The sequence below is a fragment of the Lolium rigidum genome, chromosome 1 (assembly GCF_022539505.1).
Source record: "Lolium rigidum isolate FL_2022 chromosome 1, APGP_CSIRO_Lrig_0.1, whole genome shotgun sequence".
NCBI classification, from domain to species: Eukaryota; Viridiplantae; Streptophyta; class Magnoliopsida; order Poales; family Poaceae; genus Lolium; species Lolium rigidum.
The window spans coordinates 267,340,780-267,365,554 of NC_061508.1; the positions used below are offsets into that span (position 1 = coordinate 267,340,780).

General features: G+C 42.8%; 1 protein-coding gene across 1 annotated transcript; it reads right to left on the reverse strand.

Annotated features, from left to right (window-relative positions):
* Positions 1-9,995: 9,995 nt before the first annotated feature.
* LOC124658472 (acid phosphatase 1-like) lies at positions 9,996-13,717 on the reverse strand. Its single transcript, XM_047196801.1, has 3 exons — positions 13,347-13,717; positions 11,938-12,147; positions 9,996-10,446 (listed from the first exon to the last, which is right to left on the reverse strand). The coding sequence occupies exons 1-3, from the start codon at positions 13,715-13,717 to the stop codon at positions 10,269-10,271; spliced, it is 759 nt and encodes a 252-aa protein (XP_047052757.1). The 3' UTR covers positions 9,996-10,268.
* Between the last annotated feature and the right edge of the window lie 11,058 nt (positions 13,718-24,775).

Here is a 24,775-nt window from a genome sequence, read left to right on the forward strand (position 1 = left end):
AGGCCCACTTGGGATGCCTATGTCGGTCCACGATCTAACCCCATGGTTCGAGTACAAAATTTATAATAAAGCTTGTCAACTTGCCATTCGGTGATTTTTGTGCAGCAATCGAAGTGCCGCAATGGGGATCATGCGAGAAGATAAAGGGATCGCCGCAAGAGCTCTTGGACCTCTTCAAGATGATTTGTCATGGAAGAAGCTTCTCTGAGGATGATGGTAAAATCAGTAGTATTCATTTCCCAGCTATTCGTTACTTCGCTTATTTCATTACCAAGTGCGTTCTAGCGAGAAAGAATGGAGGTAAAGTAACTATCCCGGATCTAGCCTTTCTAGCTGCTGCATTACAAGGTAATAGGACTTATAACTTGGGAGCTTTGATAGCCAACAGACTTGCCATTAACCGTGAGAAGGGAGGAATTTGTGGGGGTCTCATCGCCTCTCGCTTATTAGCTATGCATAATGTAGGACCCCACCATCTTGATATTCCGCTCCCCATGGAGAAACTTGACATAGCTTCCATGATTAAGCATGAATTTCTTTCTAATTCATCTAATTTAGGGAACCTGTCTTATAGAATAACATTTTACAGGAAATCTTGGACAAGGACTAAGAAAGTTGAAAAATTAGTAGGATTGCCTGCACCTTCTCTGTTTAACCTTGATTTCAGGGAGGATTGGTCAGTCACGGAAAGTGCGGTTAATGCATACATCGAGGGAGGAAGCCATCGTGCACGAGACAACACGGATGAGGTCGAGGAACACCTTGACTCGTCGTCGGATGCGGCAAGCTCTTCGCATCAACACATTGGGCATGAGGAGCCTCCACGTTTTTCTTACTGCATCGGTACCTTATTACGACTACTCCATGTATGATCCACCGGCGTGGAACCCGGACCCTCGATGGGGTTGAACTCCACTTAGGCAAAAAGCCTAAGCTTGGGGGAGGTATACCGGCATCACTCATTCTTTGCATATTATGATTGCTGGATACTTGTATATACTTGTTTAGTTTGTTTGAGTGGTTTTCTAATGAGAGGAAGATGATATTTGGGGAAGTGCTGCCTGAAAACAGATTCTGGACTGTTACCGTAAAAATTCGTGCGCACAGCCAGAACGTTATTTTGCGAAGCCAATTTTTGTGCAGGTTCCCCAGGTTATTATCTAACTTTCATTAGTTGAACACTTTTTGAACTGAGCAACGTAAGATTTTTGTAAAAATCTATTTCTGTACTGCTATCAGGTTTTGGCAGATTTCTGCCATCTCGTTTTTCTGTGTTTCTTTTAGTTTGCTATTTCTTGCTTTCACTTTGTTTCTTTCCCAAAACACAAAAAGACCAAAAATATTTCTGTTGTTTCTCTTCACCATTTGTTTATCTTGGTTTCTTGCATTTGTTTCGCTTTATTTGCTATTGCTAGTTTGCTATAAGAAAACCCAAAAAGATTTTGCTTTGTTTGGTTGTTTCCTTTTGTTCTTGTTCTCGAAATCGAAAACACCAAAAATATTTGCTGTTCTTCTTTGGTTTTAAAGTTCATCATGAGTTCAATGGTCTTCGGTGGCTGGAGCGTGGTTTTCATTTCATATTATCCAAGCTACACAAGTGAAAAAGGCAATAATGACGATCTACGACAATGCGATTGTGGTGAGAGGGCTGGTATGAACTCTATTTGTTTTCATTTTTGTACATATACTCATCCATGTGAGTATGCTTAGTTGGTTCATGTGAGGTATATGTCATTTAAGAAAGTCTAGTAGTTCATGATCTCTCATGATTAGCTCCAATTTATTAATATGAGTAGCATGTCATGGACGTTTGCTTGCATTGTTTTATTCATGAGTAAGTATGGCATTGTGGTATCCTCCTCTGAATAATTCATTTATATCGACTTGGCACATGCTCACGCATGCATATGACTGAACAAAATTCAATTAAGCCTCAATGATTTACATTGCTTCGAGTTCTTGTATCACTTTTATGCCTCGGTTAATTTATTTTGCCGCAAGCATGATTATGACGAGTTATTGCTCTCTTGATTTGTCGCTCCCTAGTCTTTTGCTAGCCTTCACTTGTGCTGGCGGGAACGCTGCTCGTGCCTCCAAACACATGAAAACCAAGTTATTCAGAGTGTCCACCATAAATACCTATGCATGGCATTTCAAACCATTCCAAGTAAATTCTCATGCGCTACCTTTAAAACCTTCAAAATGCTTCTCAAATTGTGTTAATGTTTCACAGCTCATGAGGAAGTATGTGGTGTTTAGCTTTCAACCTTGTCATTTACTTTTGACGGACTCTCATATGGACTAGTGGCACATCCGCTTATCCAATAATTTTGCAAAAAGAGCTGGCAATGAGATTCCCAGTCCCGAATTAATTAATTTAAATATACACTCCTCCATGGTTTGTGATTGTTGGACGGCACCCGAAGGATTCGGTTAGCCATGGATTGTGTAAGCAAAGGTTGGGGGGAGTGTCATCATCATAATAAAACTAAAATAAAAAGGCACTCCTTCATGGTATGTGATTGTTGGCGGGCACTCGAGGATTCGGTTAGCCATGGTTTGTGTAAGAAAGGTTGGAAGGAGTGCCACATAAACATGCAAATAATTCATGGGATCCGCTCTTGAAAGTCCGGTTGGCGAGGTAGTTGGTGTACCCATTACCATTCGTTGACAACAACAAACACCTTTCAAAATAATTTTACTCCTGATTTACAAATGAAAAGCTCTAGCGCATGTTAATCCCTGCTTCCCTCTGTGAAGGGTCAATCTTTTACTTTTATGTTGTGTCTCCATTCTTTCTTTGAGCACTTTCTTGAGAGCACAAGCTTGTCATTCTTAGTATAATATGCTTGTCTCAAAATATGATTGATTGCGGTATAACTTTGATGCTTTTATCTTTGACAATCACTACTTCTAGTCTTTCTATGAACTCCAGAGGTGCCCGGGCATTTATGTTTTGCCGATCAAATACAGGCAAGCGAGATGCCACTTTATCATACTCATTTATGAACATTGCAATCCTGCTTATATACATGATTCACGATGCTTATTATTAATTGTTGGTACCTCTTCATGATTGACATAGCTGTTAGATGATCTTATTTGCATGTACCTTATTATGAACTTGCTCAAGTATTAGCCATATCATGAGAATATATACATCATATGAGCAAATGTGTTCGTGAAAGTTCTTTTATCGCTCGGTTGTTAACCGAATTGCTTGAGGACAAGCAATAAGCTAAGCTTGGGGGGAGTTGATACGTCCAAAACGTATCTACTTTCCCGAACACTTTTGCTATTGTTTTGCCTCTAATTTGTGTATTTTGGATGCAACTAACACGGACTAACGCTGTTTTCGGCAGAGCTGTTACGGTGTCTCGTTTTTGTGCAGAAATCCAACTTTCAGGAAAAACCTCGGGATTTTGACGAAAGGGCCTATTTTCCCAGAATACTGACGGAGCCAGAAGGACAAGTAAGGTGGAGGCCCGAGGGCCCCACACCATAGGGAGGCGCGGCCCAGGGGGGGCCCGCGCGGCCATGTGGTGTGGCCCCCTCGGCTGGCCTCCGACGCCCTCCTTCGGACTACTTATTCGCCTCGACCTAAAAACGCACGGGGAGAAGTCGAAGTCGCCTGAAACCCTCCAGAACGCCGCCACATCGCGAAACTCCGTCTCGGGAGCCAGAAGTCTCCGTTCTGGCACTCCGCCGGGACGGGGAATTGGAGGAGATCATCACCGCCAACGCCTCTCCATCAACCAGCCATGTTCCCCCCATCCATGTGTGAGTAATTCCCCGCTGTAGGCCGAAGGGGATGGTAGGGATTGGATGAGATTGGTCATGTAATAGCATAAGATTGTTAGGGCATAGTGCCTAGTGTCCGTAGATGTTACTTTTATGATATTGTTGCAACTTGTTATGCTTAATGCTTGTCACTAGGGCCCGAGTGCCATGATCTCAGATCTGAACATGTTATTGATTCATGAAGATATTCGTTGTTTATGATCTTACACTGCAAGTTGTATACACATGTCGTTGTCCGGAACCAATGGCCCCGAAGTGACAGAATCGGGACAACCGGAGGGATGGTAGTGATGTGAGGATCACATGTGTTCACGGAGTGTTAATGCTTTGCTCCGGTACTCTATTAAAAGGAGTACCTTAATATCTAGTAGTTTCCCTTGAGGCCCGGCTGCCACCGGCTTGTAGGACAAAAGATGTTGTGCAAGTTTCTCATTGCGAGCACGTACGACTATAATTGGAACACATGCCTATTGATTGATTAGTACTTGGATACCGTTTTATTATTACCTGCAAATGCCCTGCTATGATTGTTACATGAGTTTCTCTCATCCATGCAACGCCCGTCATCCGTCCCCATGCCTACAGTATTTTAATCCTGCTGTTTACTAAAATCACTACTGTTGTCTTTGTTACTCTGCTGTCTGTTATTTCACTACTGCTACTATTATAAAGCTGTTACTATCGATAAACTCTTGCGAGCAAGTATGTTTCCAGTGCGGCTGAATTGACAACTCCGCTGTTAAGGCTTTCAAGTATTCTTTGTCTCCCCTTGTGTCGAATCAATAAATTGGGTAATACTTCCCTCGAAGACTGTTGCGATCCCCTATACTTGTGGGTCATCAAGTGCATAAGTACATATTCAATACGACAATAGTTTTTAAGCTATTTGTCCCATGAGCTATATATTGCAAAGGAGAATGATGGAAATTTAAAGATAGCACTCAAGAAATTTACTTTGGAATGGCGGAGAAATACCATGTAGTAGGTAGGTATGGTGGACACAAATGGCATAGTGGTTGGCTCAAGGATTTTGGATGCATGAGAAGTATTCCCCCTCGATACAAGGTTTATGCTAGCAAGGTTATTTGAAACAAACACAAGGATGAACCGGTGTAGCAAAACTCACATAAAAGACATATTGTAAACATTATAAGACTCTACACCGTCTTCCTTGTTGTTCAAACTCAATACTAGAAATTATCTAGACTTTAGAGAGACCAAATATGCAAACCAAATTTTAGCAAGCTCTATGTATTTCTTAATTAATGGGTGCAAAGTATATGATGCAAGAGCTTAAACATGAGCACAACAATTGCCAAGTATCAAATTATTCAAGACATTTTAGAATTACTACATGTAGCATTTCCCGATTCCAACCATATAACAATTTAACGAAGAAGATTCAACCTTCGCCATGAATACTATGAGTAAAGCCTAAGGACATATTTGTCCATATGCAACAACGGAGCGTGTCTCTCTCCCACACAATGAATTCTAGGATCCATTTTATTCAAACAAAAACAAAAACAAAAACAAACCGACGCTCCAAGCAAAGCACATAAGATGTGATGGAATAAAAATATAGTTTCAGGGGAGGAACTTGATAATGTTGTCGATGAAGAAGGGGATGCCTTGGGCATCCCCAAGCTTAGACGCTTGAGTCTTCTTAAAATATGCAGGGATGAACCACCGGGGCATCCCCAAGCTTAGAGCGTTCACTCTCCTTGATCATATTGTATCATCTCCCTCTCTTGATCCTTGAAAACTTCCTCCACACCAAACTCAAAACAACTCATTAGAGGGTTAGTGCACAATAAAAATTCACATGTTCAGAGGTGACATAATCATTCTTAACACTTCTGGACATTGCACAAAGCTACTTGGACATTAATGAAACAAAGAAATTCATCCATCATAGCAAAAGAGGCAATGCGAAATAAAAGGCGAGAATCTGTCAAAACGAACGATCCGTAAAGACGTATTTTATTGATGCACCAGACTTGCTCAAATGAAAATGCCCAAATTGAATGAAAGTTGCGTACATATCTGGGGATCACGCACGTAAATTGGCATATTTTTCTGACCTACCTACAGAGAGGCAGGTCGAAATTCGTGACAGACAAAGAAATGCTGTTTCACGCGAGTAATCCAAATCTAGTATGAACCTTACTATCAACGACTTTACTTGGCACAACAATGCACAAAACTAAGATAAGGAGAGGTTGCTACAGTAGTAAACAACTTCCAAGACTCAAATATAAAATAAAACTACTGTATTAAAAACATGGGTTGTCTCCCATAAGCGCTTTTCTTTAACGCCTTTCAGCTAGGCGCAGAAAGTGTAAATCAAGTATTGTCAAGAGACGAAGTATCGACAGCGGGGTTTCGAGTTTTCTCAACTATGCATTGTATCTTATCTATGTAAGTTTCAGAGGCTCCCTTTTCATTAGTCTTAGGCTTGCTATTTTCATCAAACAAATTTTCGGGAACAAGCCAAGCATAATTATTTTCTAGTGCCTCGCACATTCCTAAGAGTTTGCACGGTATTGAGGTTTTAATATCCCCCTCATAATTAACTTGATTGGTATACTTTTGTCTATCTTTTTCCATTTTTTTCAAGGGTACTGGCAAAATTGGTATAAGAGCCTAGCATATTATATTTAGTGAAGACTTTTCTAGCTTCTCTTGCTATTCCCCCAAATTCTTTAAGAAGGGTTTCTAATACAAAATCTTTCCTTTCTCCTTCTTCCATATCACTAAGTGTAAGAAACATATGTTGAATTACGGGATTGAGATTAACAAATCTAGCTTCTAACGCGTGTACTAAAGAAGCAACAGCAATTTCATAAGTAGGAGCAAGTTCTACCAAGTGTCTATCTTCAAAATCTTCAGCCGTACTAATATGAGTGAAAAATCTTCTATATTATCTTTCCCGAGGATAGACCCTCGGCCTACCGGTACATCTTTAAGAATAAACTTAGGAGGAAACATGTTGAAATAAGTAAAGCGAATGCAAGTAACTAATTTTTTTTTGTGTTTTTTTTTGATATAGAGTGCAAGACAGTAAATAAAGTAAAGCTAGCAACTAATTTTTTTTTGTGTTTTGATGTAATGCAGCAAACAAGAAAGTAAATAAAATAAAGCAAGACAAAAACAAAGTAAAGAGATTGGATTGTGGAGACTCCCCTTGCAGCGTGTCTTGATCTCCCCGGCAACGGCGCCAGAAATTTAGCTTGACGACGCGAAAAGCACACGCCCGTTGGGAACCCCAAGTGGAAGGTGTGATGCGTACAACAGCAAGTTTCCCTCGATAAGAAACCAAGGTTTATCGAACCGAGTAGGAGTCAAGAAGCACGTTGAAGGTTGATGGCGGCGGGATGTAGTGCGGCGCAACACCGGGGATTCCGGCGCCAACGTGGAACCTGCACAACACAACCAAAGTACTTTGCCCCAACGAAACAGATGAGGTTGTCAATCTCACCGGTTTGCTTGTAACAAAGGATTAGATGTATAGTGTGGATGATGATTGTTTGCGGAAAACGAGTAGAACAAGTATTGCAGTAGATTGTATTCGATGTAAAGAATAGGACCGGGGTCCACAGTTCACTAGAGGTGTCTCTCCCATAAGATAAATAACATGTTGGGTGAACAAATTACAGTCGGGCAATTGACAAATAGAGAGGGCATGACAATGCACATACATGATATGATAAGTATAGTGAGATTTAATTGGGCATTACGACAAAATACATAGACCGCTATCCAGCATGCATCTATGCCTAAAAAGTCCACCTTCGGGTTATCATCCGAACCCCTTCCGGTATTAAGTTGCAAACAACAGACAATTGCATTAAGTATGGTGCGTAATGTAATCAATAACTACATCCTCGGACATAGCATCAATGTTTTATCCATAGTGGCAACAGCACATCCACAACCTTAGAACTTTACATCATTGTCCCAGATTTAATGGAGGCATGAACCCACTATCGAGCATAAATACTCCCTCTTGGAGTTAAGAGTAAAAACTTGGCCAGAGCCTCTACTAATAACGGAGAGCATGCAAGATCATAAACAACACATAGCTAATAGATTGATAATCAACATAACATAGTATTCTCTATCCGTCGGATCCCGACAAACACAACATATAGCATTACAGATAGATGATCTTGATCATGTTAGGCAGCTCACAAGATCCAACAATGAAGCACATAAGGAGAAGACGACCATCTAGCTACTGCTATGGACCCATAGTCCGGGGGTGAACTACTCACTCATCACTCCGGAGGCGACCATGGCGGTGAAGAGTCCTCCGGGAGATGATTCCCCTCTCCGGCAGGGTGCCGGAGGCAATCTCCTGAATCCCCCGAGATGGGATTGGCGGCGGCGGCGTCTCAGTAAGATTTTCCGTATCGTGGCTCTCGGTACTGGGGGTTTCGCGACGGAGGCTTTAAGTAGGCGGAAGGGCAGGTCAGGAGGCGACGCGAGGGGCCCACACAATAGGGCCGCGCGGCCAGGAGGTGGGCCGCGCCGCCCTGGCGTGTCGCCGCCTCGTCGCCTCACTTCGTTTCCCTTTCGGTCTTCTGGAAGCTTCGTGGCAAAATAGGCCCCTGGGCGTTGATTTCGTCCAATTCCGAGAATATTTCCTTACTAGGATTTACTGAAACCAAAAACAGCGACAACGACAAGCGGCTCTTCGGCATCTCGTTAATAGGTTAGTGCCGGAAAATGCATAAATATGACATAAAGTATGTATAAATCATGTAGATATCATCAATAATGTGGCATGGAACATAAGAAATTATCGATACGTCGGAGACGTATCACACCCTTCCCACCAAACGGTAGAGGGCAGTGGAGGCGGCGCGTTCCGTTAGCGGTGCTGCGACGGGTGGGCTTGGCGCGGCGGATGTGGCGGCGAGGCGATGGGGAGCGGGATGCTGGCGGTGGGAGGCGGCGACACGGCGAGCTGGCGGCGGCATGGGTCCGATCTAGGCCCACCTGGTCGTTGCTTCGTCATCTACGGTCTGCCACGACGATGGCTTTCGCAGATTCGCTCGGGCGATCATGGCAGCGCCGCCGGTCTTAGCCGGGGAACGCAACCTGCTACCGAGTCTTCTTTTCTGCGGCCGCCATGGGCTTGGCGTCGATGACTAAGCTAGGTGATAACCTCCTTCGTCGTTGTCAGGCGGCGGATGGCGGCATGGGGGCCGGTTCGTCCGCGTCGGAGAATATAGGTGGCGGTTCTAGGATTCTTCTCGCACCAAGTTTGAAGATCTGTCGGATGCTTGTTCCAACCAGTCTGGATGGATTGTCGTGTTCCGAAAAAGACCCTGCCGGCGAAACTCATTGTGTGAACAATGCCTGAAGATTGCTGGATTGGGTGTTTTCGGTCGTGCGCACCCATGTTTTTTTATCTGGCAGTTTGGTATCAGAGGGAGCGCCTTGAAGCTCTGCTGGCTGTTAATATCATCGAGCTCGTTTTTCTTTCCATGGTGCTACCAGAGAAGGTCATCAAGCCGAGATAGGTGGAACAGCTATGATGGTCAGATCTTGGTGCTGAGGTGGAATTGGCTTGGCGATTCGTGTCTTGTAACAGCGACTGGTATGTGGGGGCGGCTGCACAGGAGAAGTTCAGAGTCTTATCTTTCAGGGTGAAAACCCAAGGTCTGAGCTTAATTGGTTGTGCCTGGCAATATTCTTGTTGGAGACATTGTTTTGAGAGAGATGACTTTCTTCAGGGTGAAAACCTAAGATCTATGATCGGGCGACGATAGCGTTCCTGCACTGTTTCCTTATTGGAGGCGTCACTTATGGAGAAGCTGAGCTTCTGGTGTTGTCTTGGCGGTGTCAGTGTTGCTGCTTCAAGTTATGGCTCTATATAGCAGGATCTTTATTTTTTGTAATTCTTTTCTCTTTTTTTTTAGCTATGTGCATCCTTTATGCCATTAGGGTATGATGTTGTTGCAGGGCTGGATGTAATTGGTATCTCCATGATATTAATATATGCTCTTTATCGAAAAATCCCTAAATGCATCGGCTGCCAGTCAATTTGCGTCGAGCCACTGGTGTGGAATTTACCCATTTTCTGATAAGCCGAACTTAAACGGACACTTTCAATCCGTTTGGATCGGGGCGTTGAAGATGTCCTGAGACTAAATTATTTCGTTACAAAGGTGCTACAACCAACTTTATCAATTTTTTCTTTGAGAGGAAAATGCTGTTATTCATTCATTCAACATCAGCGGACAACACCGACTTGATACAGTTCGGCGCTTCACTGAACCAGGTTTGAGTACATTTATCCATATAGCCTTCCGTAGCTAGCTTATGAGCTACTAAATTACCGGTGCGTCGCACAGCTTTCACTTCGTAGAACATGATATCTAGCGGCCTGGGGCCGTAGAAATGTTAGGAATGTTGTAAGACAAGAATAGCAATATTCTCCATAGTTGCCGATAAAATCAGGTGACATAGTATATTGGGTTCGGAAGCTTGAAGGATCTCGTTGACACTGGTAATCCAATCAAATCACTCCATTGATCCCCAGAGTTTCCAAGTAACTTGAATCCTTCCGCTTCCAGCACAGCCCGCTTCTCTGATTTGTACTGCACAGCTGTCTTGCCCATATCAGAGGGTTGCCTGCAGCATAAACATACTTCTGATTAACACATATGCTGAAGTGTTTGTAACATAAAAAAATTCTGCTAATCTGCATACGGCACATTAAAAGGTTACAGTAACATAAACACAGAGGAGAATGAGAGTTGGCTAGAAAAAATCGAGTATTTTTTTTAATGGTTGTACTTGTATCTTCCTTCTGTGTGTCTAGCGAGAGCACAAGCAAAAGTAAGAAGGGGAATGAGTTGGATAAACCTAGATGGTTCACACTGATCTAAAACGAGGCACATTAGATGGCAACTCAAAGTATAAGAAAGATGGTTGACAGCTTAACTTCGTAATAATCCGCCACAGATTTAAAAACCAATATATATGGCAAGGCGCCCAAAAGCTAAGTATAGATCAGTAGTAATCAAAGAAACACCACTGGCACTAAAGTTTCATAGAATTTAGCATCCGTCCTCACATTGATCAGCATTCAACGCATTCCTATAAGTTAAACTGTGAAGCGTTTCACTGGGAGCTTTCCAAGGATAAGTCATGCTAACTTAACAATAAGTTCTTTTGGAAACCCGAGACTTCTAGAAGCTGCTTTAGTGCCTGTTTGTTTGGGCTGCAGCTGAACGAAAAGCAGCTGGAGCTGGTAAGATCTGAGAAGCAGCTGGAGCTGGACGGCTGGTCAAATGTAAAATTGCTGTTTGGCAAACTGCGTCCAGCTGGAGCTGGATGGCTGGTCAAATGTTAAATTGTTGTTTGGCGAACTGCATCAAGGACGGCTGGTACATTGGTCAAATGTAAAATAGAAAATAATAAAAAAAATTATTTTCCTTATTATTTAATAATAACAAAAATATTATTTTCCTTATTATTTAATATTAACAAAAATATTATTTTCCTTATTATTTAATAATAACAAAAATATTATTTTCCTTATTATTTAGTAATAACAAAAATATTATTTTCCTTATTATTTAGTAATAACAAAAATATTATTTTCCTTATTATTTAGTAATAACAAAAATATTATTTTCCTTATTATTTAGTAATAACAAAAATATTATTTTCCTTATTATTTAGTAATAACAAAAATATTATTTTCCTTATTATTTTCTATTTAAAAATATTTTACTATAAAATATTAATTAACTAAGAATCTGAATTTTTTCTCAAGATGCAAAAAATATATCATTTTGGGCTAAAGGAGCGATGGGGGATAACACAAACTTTTGGTGTATACCGGTTCGTTTTGTAAGTGAGAAGCCACGGGAAGCTGCGGAAAGTACCCCGGGACGTGCTTATGGGCTTCAAGTGTAAATGTGAGAAGTGCTTGTAGAAGCCCATGCCTAGAAGTTAGGTGTTTGGCTGGGCTTGTGCTTATAAAGACCCAAAAGCAGTAAAAGCTCAAGCTCCAGCCCAAACAAACAGGGCCTTAATTCAAGTAAGATGGCTTCCTATGCAGACAAAGATACAATGAGTAGCTGGCTCGTTCAATGCAAGAGTTGTAGCAAATACCTCATAGTGAGTTTTTCCCATGATTGGTAGCCAGCAAACAAGAGATTTTCTTCTGTAGCATTACGCTGCGATTCAGTTCGGCCAGTTAAGAGGATAATATGGAAACCAAGTCCCTGAAGTTCATTGTACAGTTTCAAGCTAGATAGTAATGCAGGTGCCTTGGCAACGTCAGCCCATGCATCAAATGTGGCATCGTCTAACTCCTCCAATCTGCGAAATCAGTGGAAGTGTGAAAAAACGAAGTACCAATCTTGTTCAATAGAGCTACAAAGTAGAATACAATTGATATTATAGACCATCTGCCCTTTTGGGAAATTTGAATATTGAGAGATGAAACATGTACCAATCATGCTCCTTGGAGCTTACTGCAGGTTCTACAATGCAAACTAACCCAGATGCTAGGAAACTGGAGTTGCTTTATCGTGACTCCGAGTTGCAGGTGATGAATCAATGTATTGTTAATTTTTAGCAGAAAGAGTTGACTCCACTGATGTTTCGGTCGCTCCGAAGAAGAAAATGAGAACAAATGCGGAAATTATAGCTTCGACAGGAAAGTGGGGGATTAGTATATGGTTGATGTCTGCAGCATACACTGGTGGGAGGACTTGAAAGTCAAGCTGAGTTGCAAAAATAAAATAAAATAAACCTCCATGTAGTAAGCTTAGCAGCTGATAATTTTGTTGGCTGAAATGTGGCATACGGTGGTTTTTTCAGCCCTATTGCTCTGTTTTGAACAATATACTTGTAACCCAACATTGACACTTTGTTCTTTGCAATGAAGATGCAGCCGATGCAATGATGTTGATGCCCTTTAGATTACAAAATTTTCAAAGGGGAGTATGGCTTTGCTGTCCTCTTGCAAGTGACAGTTATGGCTCTGCTAAAGAGAACATGCTATGAGCCCGGTGCGGTTTGTCAGGATAACGACTAACTTAGTGATAAACTTAAGAAGACAAGCACATCACACAATATTTCCTATTTCTTATGCGAGTTATGCACTATGTGTTACAATCTAAGTTACCTGCCAGAAACTATCAACAATTTCCTTCCTGGTTACAGTACACAGTATTTCCAGAATAGACTTTTACTATGAGATACAGTCAGCCTCACGTATTTCTACCTTGTTATCATCAATTGAGGAAACGCGGTATGGAATAAAGCCGGTTACAGAAACTAATTTACAAGCGAAACCAAATTTATGCTGAGATGATGAATTTTAAGTGTGTACAGTAGTGTTGTATACTATATAGGCTCGACCGAAAGTAGTACCACTATCTACAGTGATAGGCTGTTGACAAAAAACAGCAGAAAGAATTGTGACTGATTGATTCGATAATGACCGCTGATTGATTTGTGCACGCAGAGCCAGTGTACCAGGAAAAAAACAGAGGTGGGTCGTGGTGAATTACCCCCATCCGTTGGCGGCGTACCAGGGCGCGTTGGAGAGCAGCGTCTCGTCGACGTCGAACACCCACGCCGGCTTGGCAGTGGCACCCCCGTCGCCCGACGCGAGCGCCTGCGACGCGAAGGCGAGGGATTCGGCGGCGACGGCGGCGCAGTCGGACGCGTAGCGCTCGCCCTCCATGTACGCGCGGACGAAGGCCCCGCAGCGCGCCGGCACCTGGCGCCACGGCCCCGCGTCGCCCGTCTCCACCGACAACATCCAGCGCTCGAAGAAGAGCGCGTCCGCGTCGGCCACGGCGGTGGGAACGTCCGTGACCGAGCAGAGGATGGACTCGGCGCCGGCGTCGACGGCGACCGCCGCGGCGAGGAGGCCCATTGCGGGAGGCGCTGGGATTGGGCTGTGGGGTCACGCCGGGGTTCGTTCCTGGCTGTCGCCACTCGCCACGAAGAACCACCCTGTCTGGTGAAACGAACAAAAAGAATCACACGCGAGTGTAACGGCAAAAAGGCGCTGCCGCCATGACGGCACTCGCGATAATTTTGGCTTTGTCAGATCCCACTCCATGCATACTAGGCGTGTTTTTGGGGTAAAACTAAGGCAAAAGTCTGAAACAAACCTTGAATTTGTAGCCCAAGTCACCCTCACCTTTAAATCCCTAATTTCCGAATTCTCTATAAAAAAAACCGGTCTTCGCAACACGTGGTGCGTTGTGGTGCTAGAATTTTGGTGGGAGTGATCTCTCTGCCCGCCAAGTGTCGCAAGGCACGACAGATGAACAGGAGGCGAGCGGTTTCCTTCTGCTGCCGGCGAGGCGCGGGCTCTCCTTCTCTCCTCCCGTCGCTCTGAATATTTACCTACGTCCTCTCGTCTCCGCTTCCGGCGAGTTGCGAATCACCTCCGCTGCCGTGACTCAGGAACAACGAGTTCTTGCAGAATCTCCTAGAGACTTCGATGACAGAGGTTTGGCGTTGGCAAAGATGCGATCCTCCTTGATCGTCTTCCCTATGTCGTGATCACCCGTAGATCGCCATGGCCGTTGCGTCCAAGGTAGAAGGAAGGGAAACAGGAAGGAACTGAATCTTCGCGGACACTAGGAGGCGTGAAATTTGCATCGTGGGTGATGGGCCGAAACAACCAGGTCCGTTTACATAGGTAGACCAGCACAACATGGCGTCATATCCCCAACTGTCCTCTTAATCCCAACCACGTCATCTAAACCCAGCCTGCAAACGAGATTGCCCGATAAAAGGATTTGTGAGGTAAGGGTTCGAAAATCAGGGATTTAAAGGTGAGGGTTCGGTTCAGACTTGGGGTACGAATTCAAGGTTTGTTTCAGACTTTTGCCTAAAACTAAAACTGTTATTAAACAAAATATGGCTTACAAGCTTGGAGGTGGCATTTTGGCTTATACATGCATATGCACCTATTATAAAAAATAATTTAAAAATGAATTTTAAAAATTCAAAACATTCTAAAATAAAATTTCAGGTGTACATGCTGACATTCTATGTTCGTACACAAGTTTTTATAAAAAAAATAACATTTTATGTGGCATGTATAAAAAAGATTAAAAAAAATGTCTTGTACGTAGTCGTGTTGGAGCATAAAAATATTTTTTTTCCCGAAAAGTTGTGTGCGAACGTAGAATGCCTAAATATACATGCAAAAATTTATTTTAATTTTTTTAAACATGTTAAAATGTGTTTTCACACAACGAGTTCATACGCACCCGTGAGCTGAATTGGATTTCCCTTAGAAGCTGTTCCAACTCAAAGCTTGTGAAAGAAAATATTGGGAGGTGAACCAAAAGTGTCTAAAGTATTGTGCTCTGTCCTTGCCTAATTAGACGTACCCTAACTTAGCTTTGATCTAGTTTTACAAAATTACATATTCTACCAGAACTAGCTAACTCCTTAATCTCATAGATAATGTGCAAAAATTGAGACCGATCTTGGTACGGATTTTAAATTGCCGATACAAGATTCGCACGGTCTAAATCAATAATGATCGGTAGCTGGCTATGTTGTAAAGCCAGAGCCAGACCTTCAGAGCATGCTCACAGCTTAACCTCAAAAGGTTCCTCGCAGGAAGGCAAAAATCTGCATGCCGAGAAGATTACTTGGCCGATCTCATCACGGAGAATCATACCAGTGCCAGCTGTGCTATTCTTTTCATAAAATGATCCGTCGACTGTCAGCTTCACCCAGCCTGAAGGAGGTTATACCAGGATTTATCAGGCGGTTTCACTTTATGTAAGTGTATCCTGGTTTGATCCCATATCTCCATTTCTTTGGCAACTCACTGAAAGCTAGTATGTACGCCGATCATACCGTGAAAATATCTGATCGCTCCGGCAGCCAAACAAGAATATCTTTGTTTACATGCCTTGATGGCCTGATCCGTAAGATGGCTTCAGCATCATCAGCAGGGATAAAAGCATCATGCACCAATTGTCTCTTTCATTCACCTTGAACATCCAATAATTCAGAAACACGTCAGAGTCATCTTTTTTTCTTTTGCAGTAAGTGTTTTGCCATACGTCAATCTTGGCAACCAGCTATGGCGCCAAATCTTAATGCGTTGGCAAGACGGGTAAGGCATTCACTAGGAAAGGGTGGCCTGCTCGGACCCCGAGGAAACAACAATAACTTCTAAGGTTCAGGGCCAGGCCGGTAAAATCTAGGGCCCCGTGCGAAACTTTAAAGTAGGCCCCTATTTTACTCAAATGTTTGAATTATTCAACAGTTATAATATTTAAGTATGTCATAATATAATACATAGCAATCTGATATATTGAGAATACCTATTTAACTCGTGGTTGCATAATGTTTATTTGAAAATTATTCTTTTAGTGTTCTTCGAAATGAAATCGTACCTATTCAAATCCTGATTGCATAATATTACAGGGTAGAAGGATCGATTATGGGATTGATGATGCGATCCAAAGAGAATCGGATGATCGATTGATAACGGCGATTCAAAGCGAAGAAGATTCAACGAGAAGAAGAATGGGGCGTTGGCATCTCGGCTAGAAGATGAACGTATGTCTCACGTCGCCACTAGTGTCCACGTCGCCTCGATCAGGGGCCCTGCCGTTGATGCTGGTGATCAGGTATCGGGATGCGAGAGGCGTCCTAATCAATCGATCAGCTAGCCTCGCTACTCTCTGATCGGATTCAGTTGGCAAACTGCAAATGGCCGGCCCTTTTCACTTCCCCGGCGGCCACGGGCCAGACCCCAGCGAAAGGTTTGCTATTTTTTTTCCCTGCAGCCTTGTATACCTACATAAGCCTACACGAAATTTTGGGGCCCCAAAAATTTATGGGCCCTGTGCGGCCGCACTGGGCGCACTCCTGTCGGCCCGGGCTTGCTAAGGTTGAATGCAAGGTGGACTAAACTAACATTTAGGAATGAGACCGAAAGGGGGTTACTTGTAAATATCACGTGATGTGGACCGAAGAGAGTTATCTTAATGCCGAACACTAAGGGCAAGAGAGGTGCCTCGCCGAAGGTCAAGAGAGTTGCATCATCGTAGGGCAAGAGTTCTGCAACATCGAATTGCAAGAGTGATGGATAGTCCACGGACGAGGATGATGGCTTCATGTAGTTAGGTTATTTTAATTTAAATATTAGTTTTAAATTTCAGTCCTAACGTTTTTAATTCAAGCGATTTCCCAGTTTCTAGTTGATGGGATTTTATCATTGTTTTTTAGGGATAAGGCCTTATTGACAGCATCGTCGCTCGGTATCGAGTGTGTAAGTGTTGCGTGGTGTTTTCGAGTTTTCTGATGTATGATCATTGCCAGACTTTTGTTTAATAAATCAATAAAAGAAGCCATATGAACCTTTTCGATGTAAAACTTTAGAATTTCACCCACGTGACTCCGGGGTTGGAAAGCTTATATTTATGTGCGGCACCATGCTTTTAAACGAATACATTTATGTGTGGCACCATGCTTTTAAACTCTATTATGTTTTTTTGATACGGTCGAGGAGTTAGTATACCACGTGGAGAAGAGGTTGTGCCGGAAGAATAGGTTGAACTAGCGGGTGGGAAGCGACCAAAAAAATTTAGTTTTAATTATTGTGTAAATGTAAAGAAACATTTAATTTAATATCTATATGAGCTTCTCGAGATCCACTGTGTTGTTTATCCTACTTTTTAAGCCTTACACGTGTATACGTCTCTCAATCTATAGGCATGCGGCGGCTGTCTGATCCACATCCGGTCTCGGGGCACGACACTCTGGCTCACCCGTAGTGAACACATCTTTCAGCATAGAGTGATGTTTAATCCTTTTCCATTGTAGATAGCTTTCTTGCTGATGTTGCAATGAAATCCGCTATCCAGAGGCAATCATCTACAGGGAAATTTGATCCTGAGTTTCCAGACACATCACATTTCCGCTTGGGTTGAGGCTGCCACTCGGCCCTCAGACGGATCAAGAAGAGTGGGGAACCTCTCACTGGTTTTTGGAATTTGACATCAGGAAGTGTTTTCACACCATCGACCGACATCGATTCATCTCAATCTTGAAGGAAGAGATCGACGATTCCAAGTTCTTTTACCCCACTCAGAAACAGTTTTCCGCCGGACGACTCGTAGGGGGTGAGAAGGGCCCTGACTCCATCCCAAACAGTGTACTACTATCGGCCCTACCAGGCAATATCTATCTACACAAGCTCGATCAGGAGATAGGGAGGATCCGGCAGAAGCACGAAATTCCTCTTGTAGTGAAAATAAGATCGGCTCCGACAACAAGTTGAAGGAGCTGCATCTTAGTTCGCTTGGTGACAGTAGTGGTGTAGGCTAGTAGTTTCTATGATGTCTTGGCATCTTTACTAGTTTCCTCCCCTGTGAGGTTTCTCTAATGTTTGTGTAGAGTTGCGCTCTCTACGTCCTTGGCTGTGTTTGTGTGCGCCCTAGCTGTTTATCGCTAATTTTACAGTTGTCCCTAGGTTTAAAAAACTCTTTATTTTTTTATTTTAAACATCTTATGCTTTCAATATATATCGGGACTTCCATGCCTTCTCAGTCAATTATTTGGCATGTGGGCCCGCCATTTAGCAAACAGTGTAAACCTATTTCTTAATTGATAAATGGTTGTGGTGGCTTCCCTCGATATGACTTTGGTGAATGGCCTTAACCATGAGCTAAATTGGAATCATAAGCCTGAGGATGCGAGTGGATTTATATCATTGCACCAGTCGATGTTGGCAAAGTCCATCACGCCATACCTTCTACAAGTGACGGCGGGGAACAGGTGCCACCTCAACAGCTATATTAGAAATCGTTAAGCCTCGCAACCCTTTCCTTTGTATCGGACCTTTCCCGCTTTCCTTACTTTCCTTCCTTGGCTAGTTCAAAAAGGCTTTTTCGGACCTCCAGGTGGAACATGTGCTTCGTACGCGGTACACGTGCGTCGTGTACATGAGCGCCGCGCAGGTCACCACGGAGAAGGACATCGTAATCAGCTTGCTGAAGTTCTGTTTGGTTGCACAAATTCAAATGTCAAGCATCGTGTATTCAGCTCCCCGCCGTGATACAACTAACTGAATTGAGAGAATGGTGCGCGTACCTTGGGATCGGAGATGACGATGCCCATGACGTAGATGAGCAAGTCGAAGATGGACTGCAGCGAGTTCTGCACCCCGCCGACGACACACCGATCCGAGTCCGGGACATTGTCCTGCATCAGCTGTGTGACCGAGAGGTCGAACATCCAAAGGCCGAGGCGCGACGCCGAGACGCCAGCCATGAGCACCCACGCCGACGCCACACCGCCGCTCACCCAGATGGAACCAATGCACATCAGCAGGCAGCACCACTGCCAAGGTAACCATCAGAAAATTCATCGTTCCATCTCCCACACCCACTAGTGTAGGAATTAAACCTGCACATGCGTGTACAATTTCTGAAGAAGGGGCAACAGAGGACGTGCCTGCATCCGGATGGACAAGAGTTAATCAACGTGAGTCTATCTCCATATGACAACATTTACTCCGCCAACATCCTAATTTAGAAGCAAACCGATTCTCAATCGGGTTCCACTCTGCATTTCGAAGTGTTCTAAAATGAATAGGAATACCCAAATATTTTAGTGGTAAGGATCCAGACTCGCACCCAAAAATATTTCTATATTGGTCCTCCATATCCTTTGTCTTACCAAAGCAAAAAATTTCACTCTTGTGGAAATTAATTTTCAAACCCGATAATTGTTCAAACATACATAGAATGAGTTTCATATTCGCAGCCTTAGCTATATCATGTTCCAAAAATAATATTGTGTCATCTGCATATTGTAATATGGATAGTCCCCCGTCAATCAAATCTGTTAGCAAACTACCAACTTTACCCTCATCTTTAGCGCGAGCTATAAGAATCACTAACATATCCGTGACTATATTGAAAAGAATCGGAGATAGAGGATCTCCCTGCCGAAGTCCTTTCCTCGTTTGAAAATTATGACCAGTAACATCGTTATACCAGGATTTATCAGGCGGTTTCACTTTATGTAAGTGTATCCTGGTTTGATCGCCTGGAAGAATCAGGGGTTGTTTACCCTTCAAAATTTGCTCAGTTGAGATATCATTAATGTCACGCAGTGTTTGCAGATAACTGCAGAGAAACCTCTTTGACCCATCGACGGGTGGGAGAGGCTTGTCGTGAGTAATTTTATTCCTTGCAAACCAAACACTCCACCCTACTAGCAAGATACAATCGACCAGGTGGTGTGGGAGCTTTTGGATTACCGATATGAACCAATTTGATGTGTTGTAATATAGAGATCATCAGCCGTGGGTAGGTGCCAGAATTCCCGCATTGCATCCAAAAGTTCCTTCGCATGAGGGCAACGAACCAAGACGTGCATTATATCCTCTACTTCCATATACAGAAACCAGTAAGTTTCATTTTCCTTCTCCTTTTATTTTCTTCTGTAACAAGAGCATTTGATTTAGCTTTCCATGCAAACAGTTTTGGAGGGATAGTAGATCTCCATATTTTTGACCAACATGGATCCAACCTCTGTGGCTGGGAACTAGAAGTACCATATCTCCATTTCTTTGGCATTCACTAGGAAAGGGTGGCCTGCTCGGACCCCGAGGAAACAACAATAACTTCTATGGTTGAATGCAAGGTGGACTAAACTAACATTTAGGAATGAGACCGAAAGGCGAAAGGGGGTTACTTGCAAATATCACGTGATGTGGGCCGAAGAGAGTTATCTTAATGCCGAGCACTAAGGGCAAGAGAGGTGCCTCGTCGAAGGTCAAGAGAGTTGCATCATCGTAGGGCAAGAGTTCTGCAACATCGAATTGCAAGAGTGATCTTAATTTAAATATTAGTTTTAAATTTCAGTCCTAACGTTTTTAATTCAAGCGATGTTCCCAGTTTCTAGTTGATGGGATTTTATCATTGTTTTTTAGGGATAAGGCCTTATTGACAGGATTGTCGCTCGGTATCGAGTGTGTAAGTGTTGCGTTGTGTTTTCGAGTTTTCTGATGTATGATCATTGCCAGACTTTTGTTTAATAAATCAATAAAAGAAGCCATATGCACCTTTTCGATGTGAAACTTTAGAATTTCACACACGTGACTCCGGGGTTGGAAAGCTTACATTTATGTAGGCACCATGCTTTTAAACGAATACCTTTTTTAAAGCAAATCTGTTTGTTGGGTATGACTTGTTGTAATCATCCAACTCTATTATGTTTTTTTGATACGGTCGAGGAGTTAGTATACCACGTGGAGAAGAGGTTGTGCCGGAGAATAGGTTGAACTAGCGGGTGGGAAGCGACCAAAAAAAATTAGGTTTAATTATTGTGTAAATGTAAAGAAACATTTAATTTAATATCTATATAAGCTTCTCGAGATCCACTGTGTTGTTTATCCTACTTTTTAAGCCTTACACGTGTATATGTCTCTCGATCTATAGGCATGCGGCGGCTGTCTGATCCACATCCGGTCTCGGGGCACGACACTCTGGCTCACCCGTAGTGAACACATCTTTCAGCATAGAGTGATGTTTAATCCTTTTCCATTGTAGATAGCTTTCTTGCTGATGTTGCAATGAACGCTATCTAGAGGCAATCATCTACAGGGAAATCTGATCCCGAGTTTCCAGACACATCGCACTTCCGCTCGGGTCGAGGCTGCCACTCGGCCCTCAGACGGATCAAAGAAGAGTGGGGAACCTCTCGCTGGTTTTTGGAATTCGACATCAGGAAGTGTTTTCACACCATCGACCGGCATTGATTCATCTCAATCTTGAAGAAAGAGATCGACATTCCAAGTTCTTTTACCCCACTCAGAAACAGTTTTCGACCGGACGACTCGTAGGGGGTGAGATGGACCCTGACTCCATCCCAAACAGTGTACTACTATCGGTCCTACCAGGCAATATCTATCTACACAAGCTCGATCAGGAGATAGGGATGATCCTGCAGAAGCACGAAATTCCTCTTGTAGTGAAAATAAGATCGGTTCCGACGACAAGTTGAAGGAGCTGCATCTTAGTTCGCTTGGTGACAGTAGTGGTGTAGGCTAGTAGTTTCTATGATGTCTTGGCATCTTTACTAGTTTCCTCCCCTGTGAGGTTTCTCTAATGTTTGTGTAGAGTTGCGCTCTCTACGTCCTTGGCTGTGTTTGTGTGCGCCCTAGCTGTTTATCGCTAATTTTACAGTTGTCCCTAGGTTAAAAAAAACTCTTTATTTTTTTATATTTTAAACATCTTATGGTTTCAATATATATCGGGGCTTCTATGCCTTCTCAGTCAATTATTTGGCACGTGGGCCTGCCATTTAGCAAACAATATAAACCTATTTCTTAATTGATAAATTGTTGTGGTGGCTTCCCTCAATATGGCTTTGGTGAATGCCCTTAACCATGAGCTAAATTGGAATCATAAGCCTGCGGATGCGAGTGGATTTATATCATTGCACCAGTCGATCTTGGCAAAGTCCATCATGCCATACCTTCTACAAGTGACGGAGGGGAACAGGTGCCACCTCAACACTATATTAGAAACCTTTGTGGCCCTCCTCCTAGCCGTGGCAGCGATTAGTTGCCATTAGTACCTGCTCCATTAACTCATTGACACTTCAATTAAAGCAAGAACCTCCCTGTACACATCCAATTTATAGATGGTATCTATTATTATATACTAAAAGCAAAATGCAGATGTTTAATAGAACCATTAGGTTGATCCACATCATATTAATTATTTTAATGGTTAGATCTAAAATTAGTGGCTATGATTTAATGAAAAAGTATTTTTTATCGTAACAGTGTAGGTCCGTTTGACACGATCTATTATATTGGAAATAATAACGGCTTAGGTTGTGATTACTAAAAAGGGAGTCCGATCAATTACAATGAAACAGGATACGTACCATAAATAGGGGTGCATAAAAAAAAAGGTGTGCACGTTAGGTGCCTAAGCAAGCAAACTAGATAACGTGATTACAAAAGAAAGCTTCCTATGACAGATTATATTAATAGAAGGACATCTTATGGAGAATAGAGTCCATCCAAAAAAAAAATGTGCTCGCTGCCCTGCTGATTACGCTAGCTAGACGTGATTGAAAAAAAAACTAGACGTGGTGATTCAAACATGTGGTAGTACAATATATAAAATATAAATTAGTTATTTAGAGATAGGATTTAAAGAGTGAGTGGAGAGTCCAAGAGATATACAATTCTTTAACTCTATTTAACGAAAGAGTCCGTATGAAATTAAACAACTAAAATCTATATCTAATCTTTCTCCTCAAATTTATGTACCGTATTACATTGAAATCATGTTTAGTGGAGTGTGGGATCATCAAATTTGTGGTGAACACGACTATAAAAGCAACTCATGTACTTGATCGATAGAGTTTTTAATTGCTTCATATTCATACTACGGAAGTATAATAGGGACACCACGTTTATCCACATCATCTTAATTATACTGACAGTTAGATCTAAAATTTACGGTTATGATTTATCAAAAGATTATTAGTTTACGTAATATGTTTGACACAGTTGACACATTAAAGTTGAGGAGATAACGTGCCATACATGATCATCCAGAATTTCCATTAATCAGTCTACGTCATTTCAAAAGAGGAAAAGAAAAACAGTATGGAACGTGCTTCCTTGAACTCTAGGACCGTAGGAATAGTTGCATCCTAAAAAAAACAACCTGAATTTTGCTTCCGACCGTAAGATTTTATGTTTAAACGTTGGCAGGTCCATGCACGCGAAAACGATCGGGGAAAACAACCAGGATTTTGCTTCCCTAGGAATGTAAGATTTTACGTTTAAACGCCGGCAGGTCCATGCACGCGAAAACGATTGGATAGTTCAAGTTTTAAGGAAAAAGAATCGGTGGTTTCACAAGTAAAGAGAAATAAAATCCTTACGGAAAAAGGAAATATAGTCCATATCTTTCACGAATATCTTTTTCTTTTGGGACCTCCTAACGTGCTAAATTGGTTTCCATCGGGCTGATCATGATAGGATCGTTGAAATCTACCGATCAAGCCACGATGCTAACTGGTAGCTGGAACAATATTATGAGTCTGCTTCTGGTTATGCCGGCGGAGTCTCGTCTCCAAGAGTTCTAAGCTCTCGGCGTTGGTAGACATCACGATAGGTACTGACGTACAACGGATATGGTCACGACAACTAAAGTTCCACAGGAATGTTGTGTTCCGGCGCGCCTAGTCCAGCTGGGAGGACAGTGGTAGCAACAAGCTGGAGGTGGAGTCATCTCTAGCATGGGTGCGCTGCACAAGGTTCAGTCCATGCAGTTTATCAGCGGCAAGGTAACATCCACAATAGTGTAGACATTAAGACCTGTATCGGAGGTACGCCGGATACGGTCACAACAACTGAAGTTCCAAGGGAACGTTATATTCTAACGCGCCGAGTCCAGCCGCGAGGAGAGTGACAGAAGCAGCCCGGAGGGGTCATCGCCGGTCGTTGATGGCCTGGAAGCGCCGGACATGGCTCAGTCCATGCGATTCATCGGTGGCAAGGTAACATCCGCATTGGTGCAGACATCACGACAGGTACCATAAGTACGATCGATACTTCCACGGGAACTAAAGTGCCATGGAACCGTTGTGTTCTGGTTCCCCGAGTCTAACCGAGAGGAGAGTGGTGGTAGCAGCCCGAGGACAAGATCATCACTGGCCTTGGAGCGCTGCAAGCCTCAATCCATGCGGTTTATCGGCAGTATGATGCTGTCCCAAATGGTGCATCTCGATGCCATTTCTAGGTTGATGTGCTAATTAAGGTGTATTGTAGATAAGGTGTTCGTTTATTAAATACCAATAAATCGAATTATAGGTAGGGTCTTCATGGTCCATGGAGCTGCAATACCGGCGAGGTACTACTGGCGCAGACCATAGGTTAAATTAAAAAATTATTATTTGTGGATATGCA

What these genes read in the sequence shown, in the direction of transcription:
- LOC124658472 (XM_047196801.1), bottom strand. Translation starts at nt 13,717, where the DNA reads ATGGGCCTCCTCGCCGCGGCGGTCGCCGTCGACGCCGGCGCCGAGTCC. An exon ending in TACGCCGCCAACGGATGGGG is followed by an intron (nt 12,148 to 13,346) that starts GTAATTCACCAC and finishes CTGATTTCGCAG; the next exon opens with ATTGGAGGAGTTAGACGATG. An exon ending in TGGGAAAAACTCACTATGAG is followed by an intron (nt 10,447 to 11,937) that starts GTATTTGCTACA and finishes TTTATGCTGCAG; the next exon opens with GCAACCCTCTGATATGGGCA.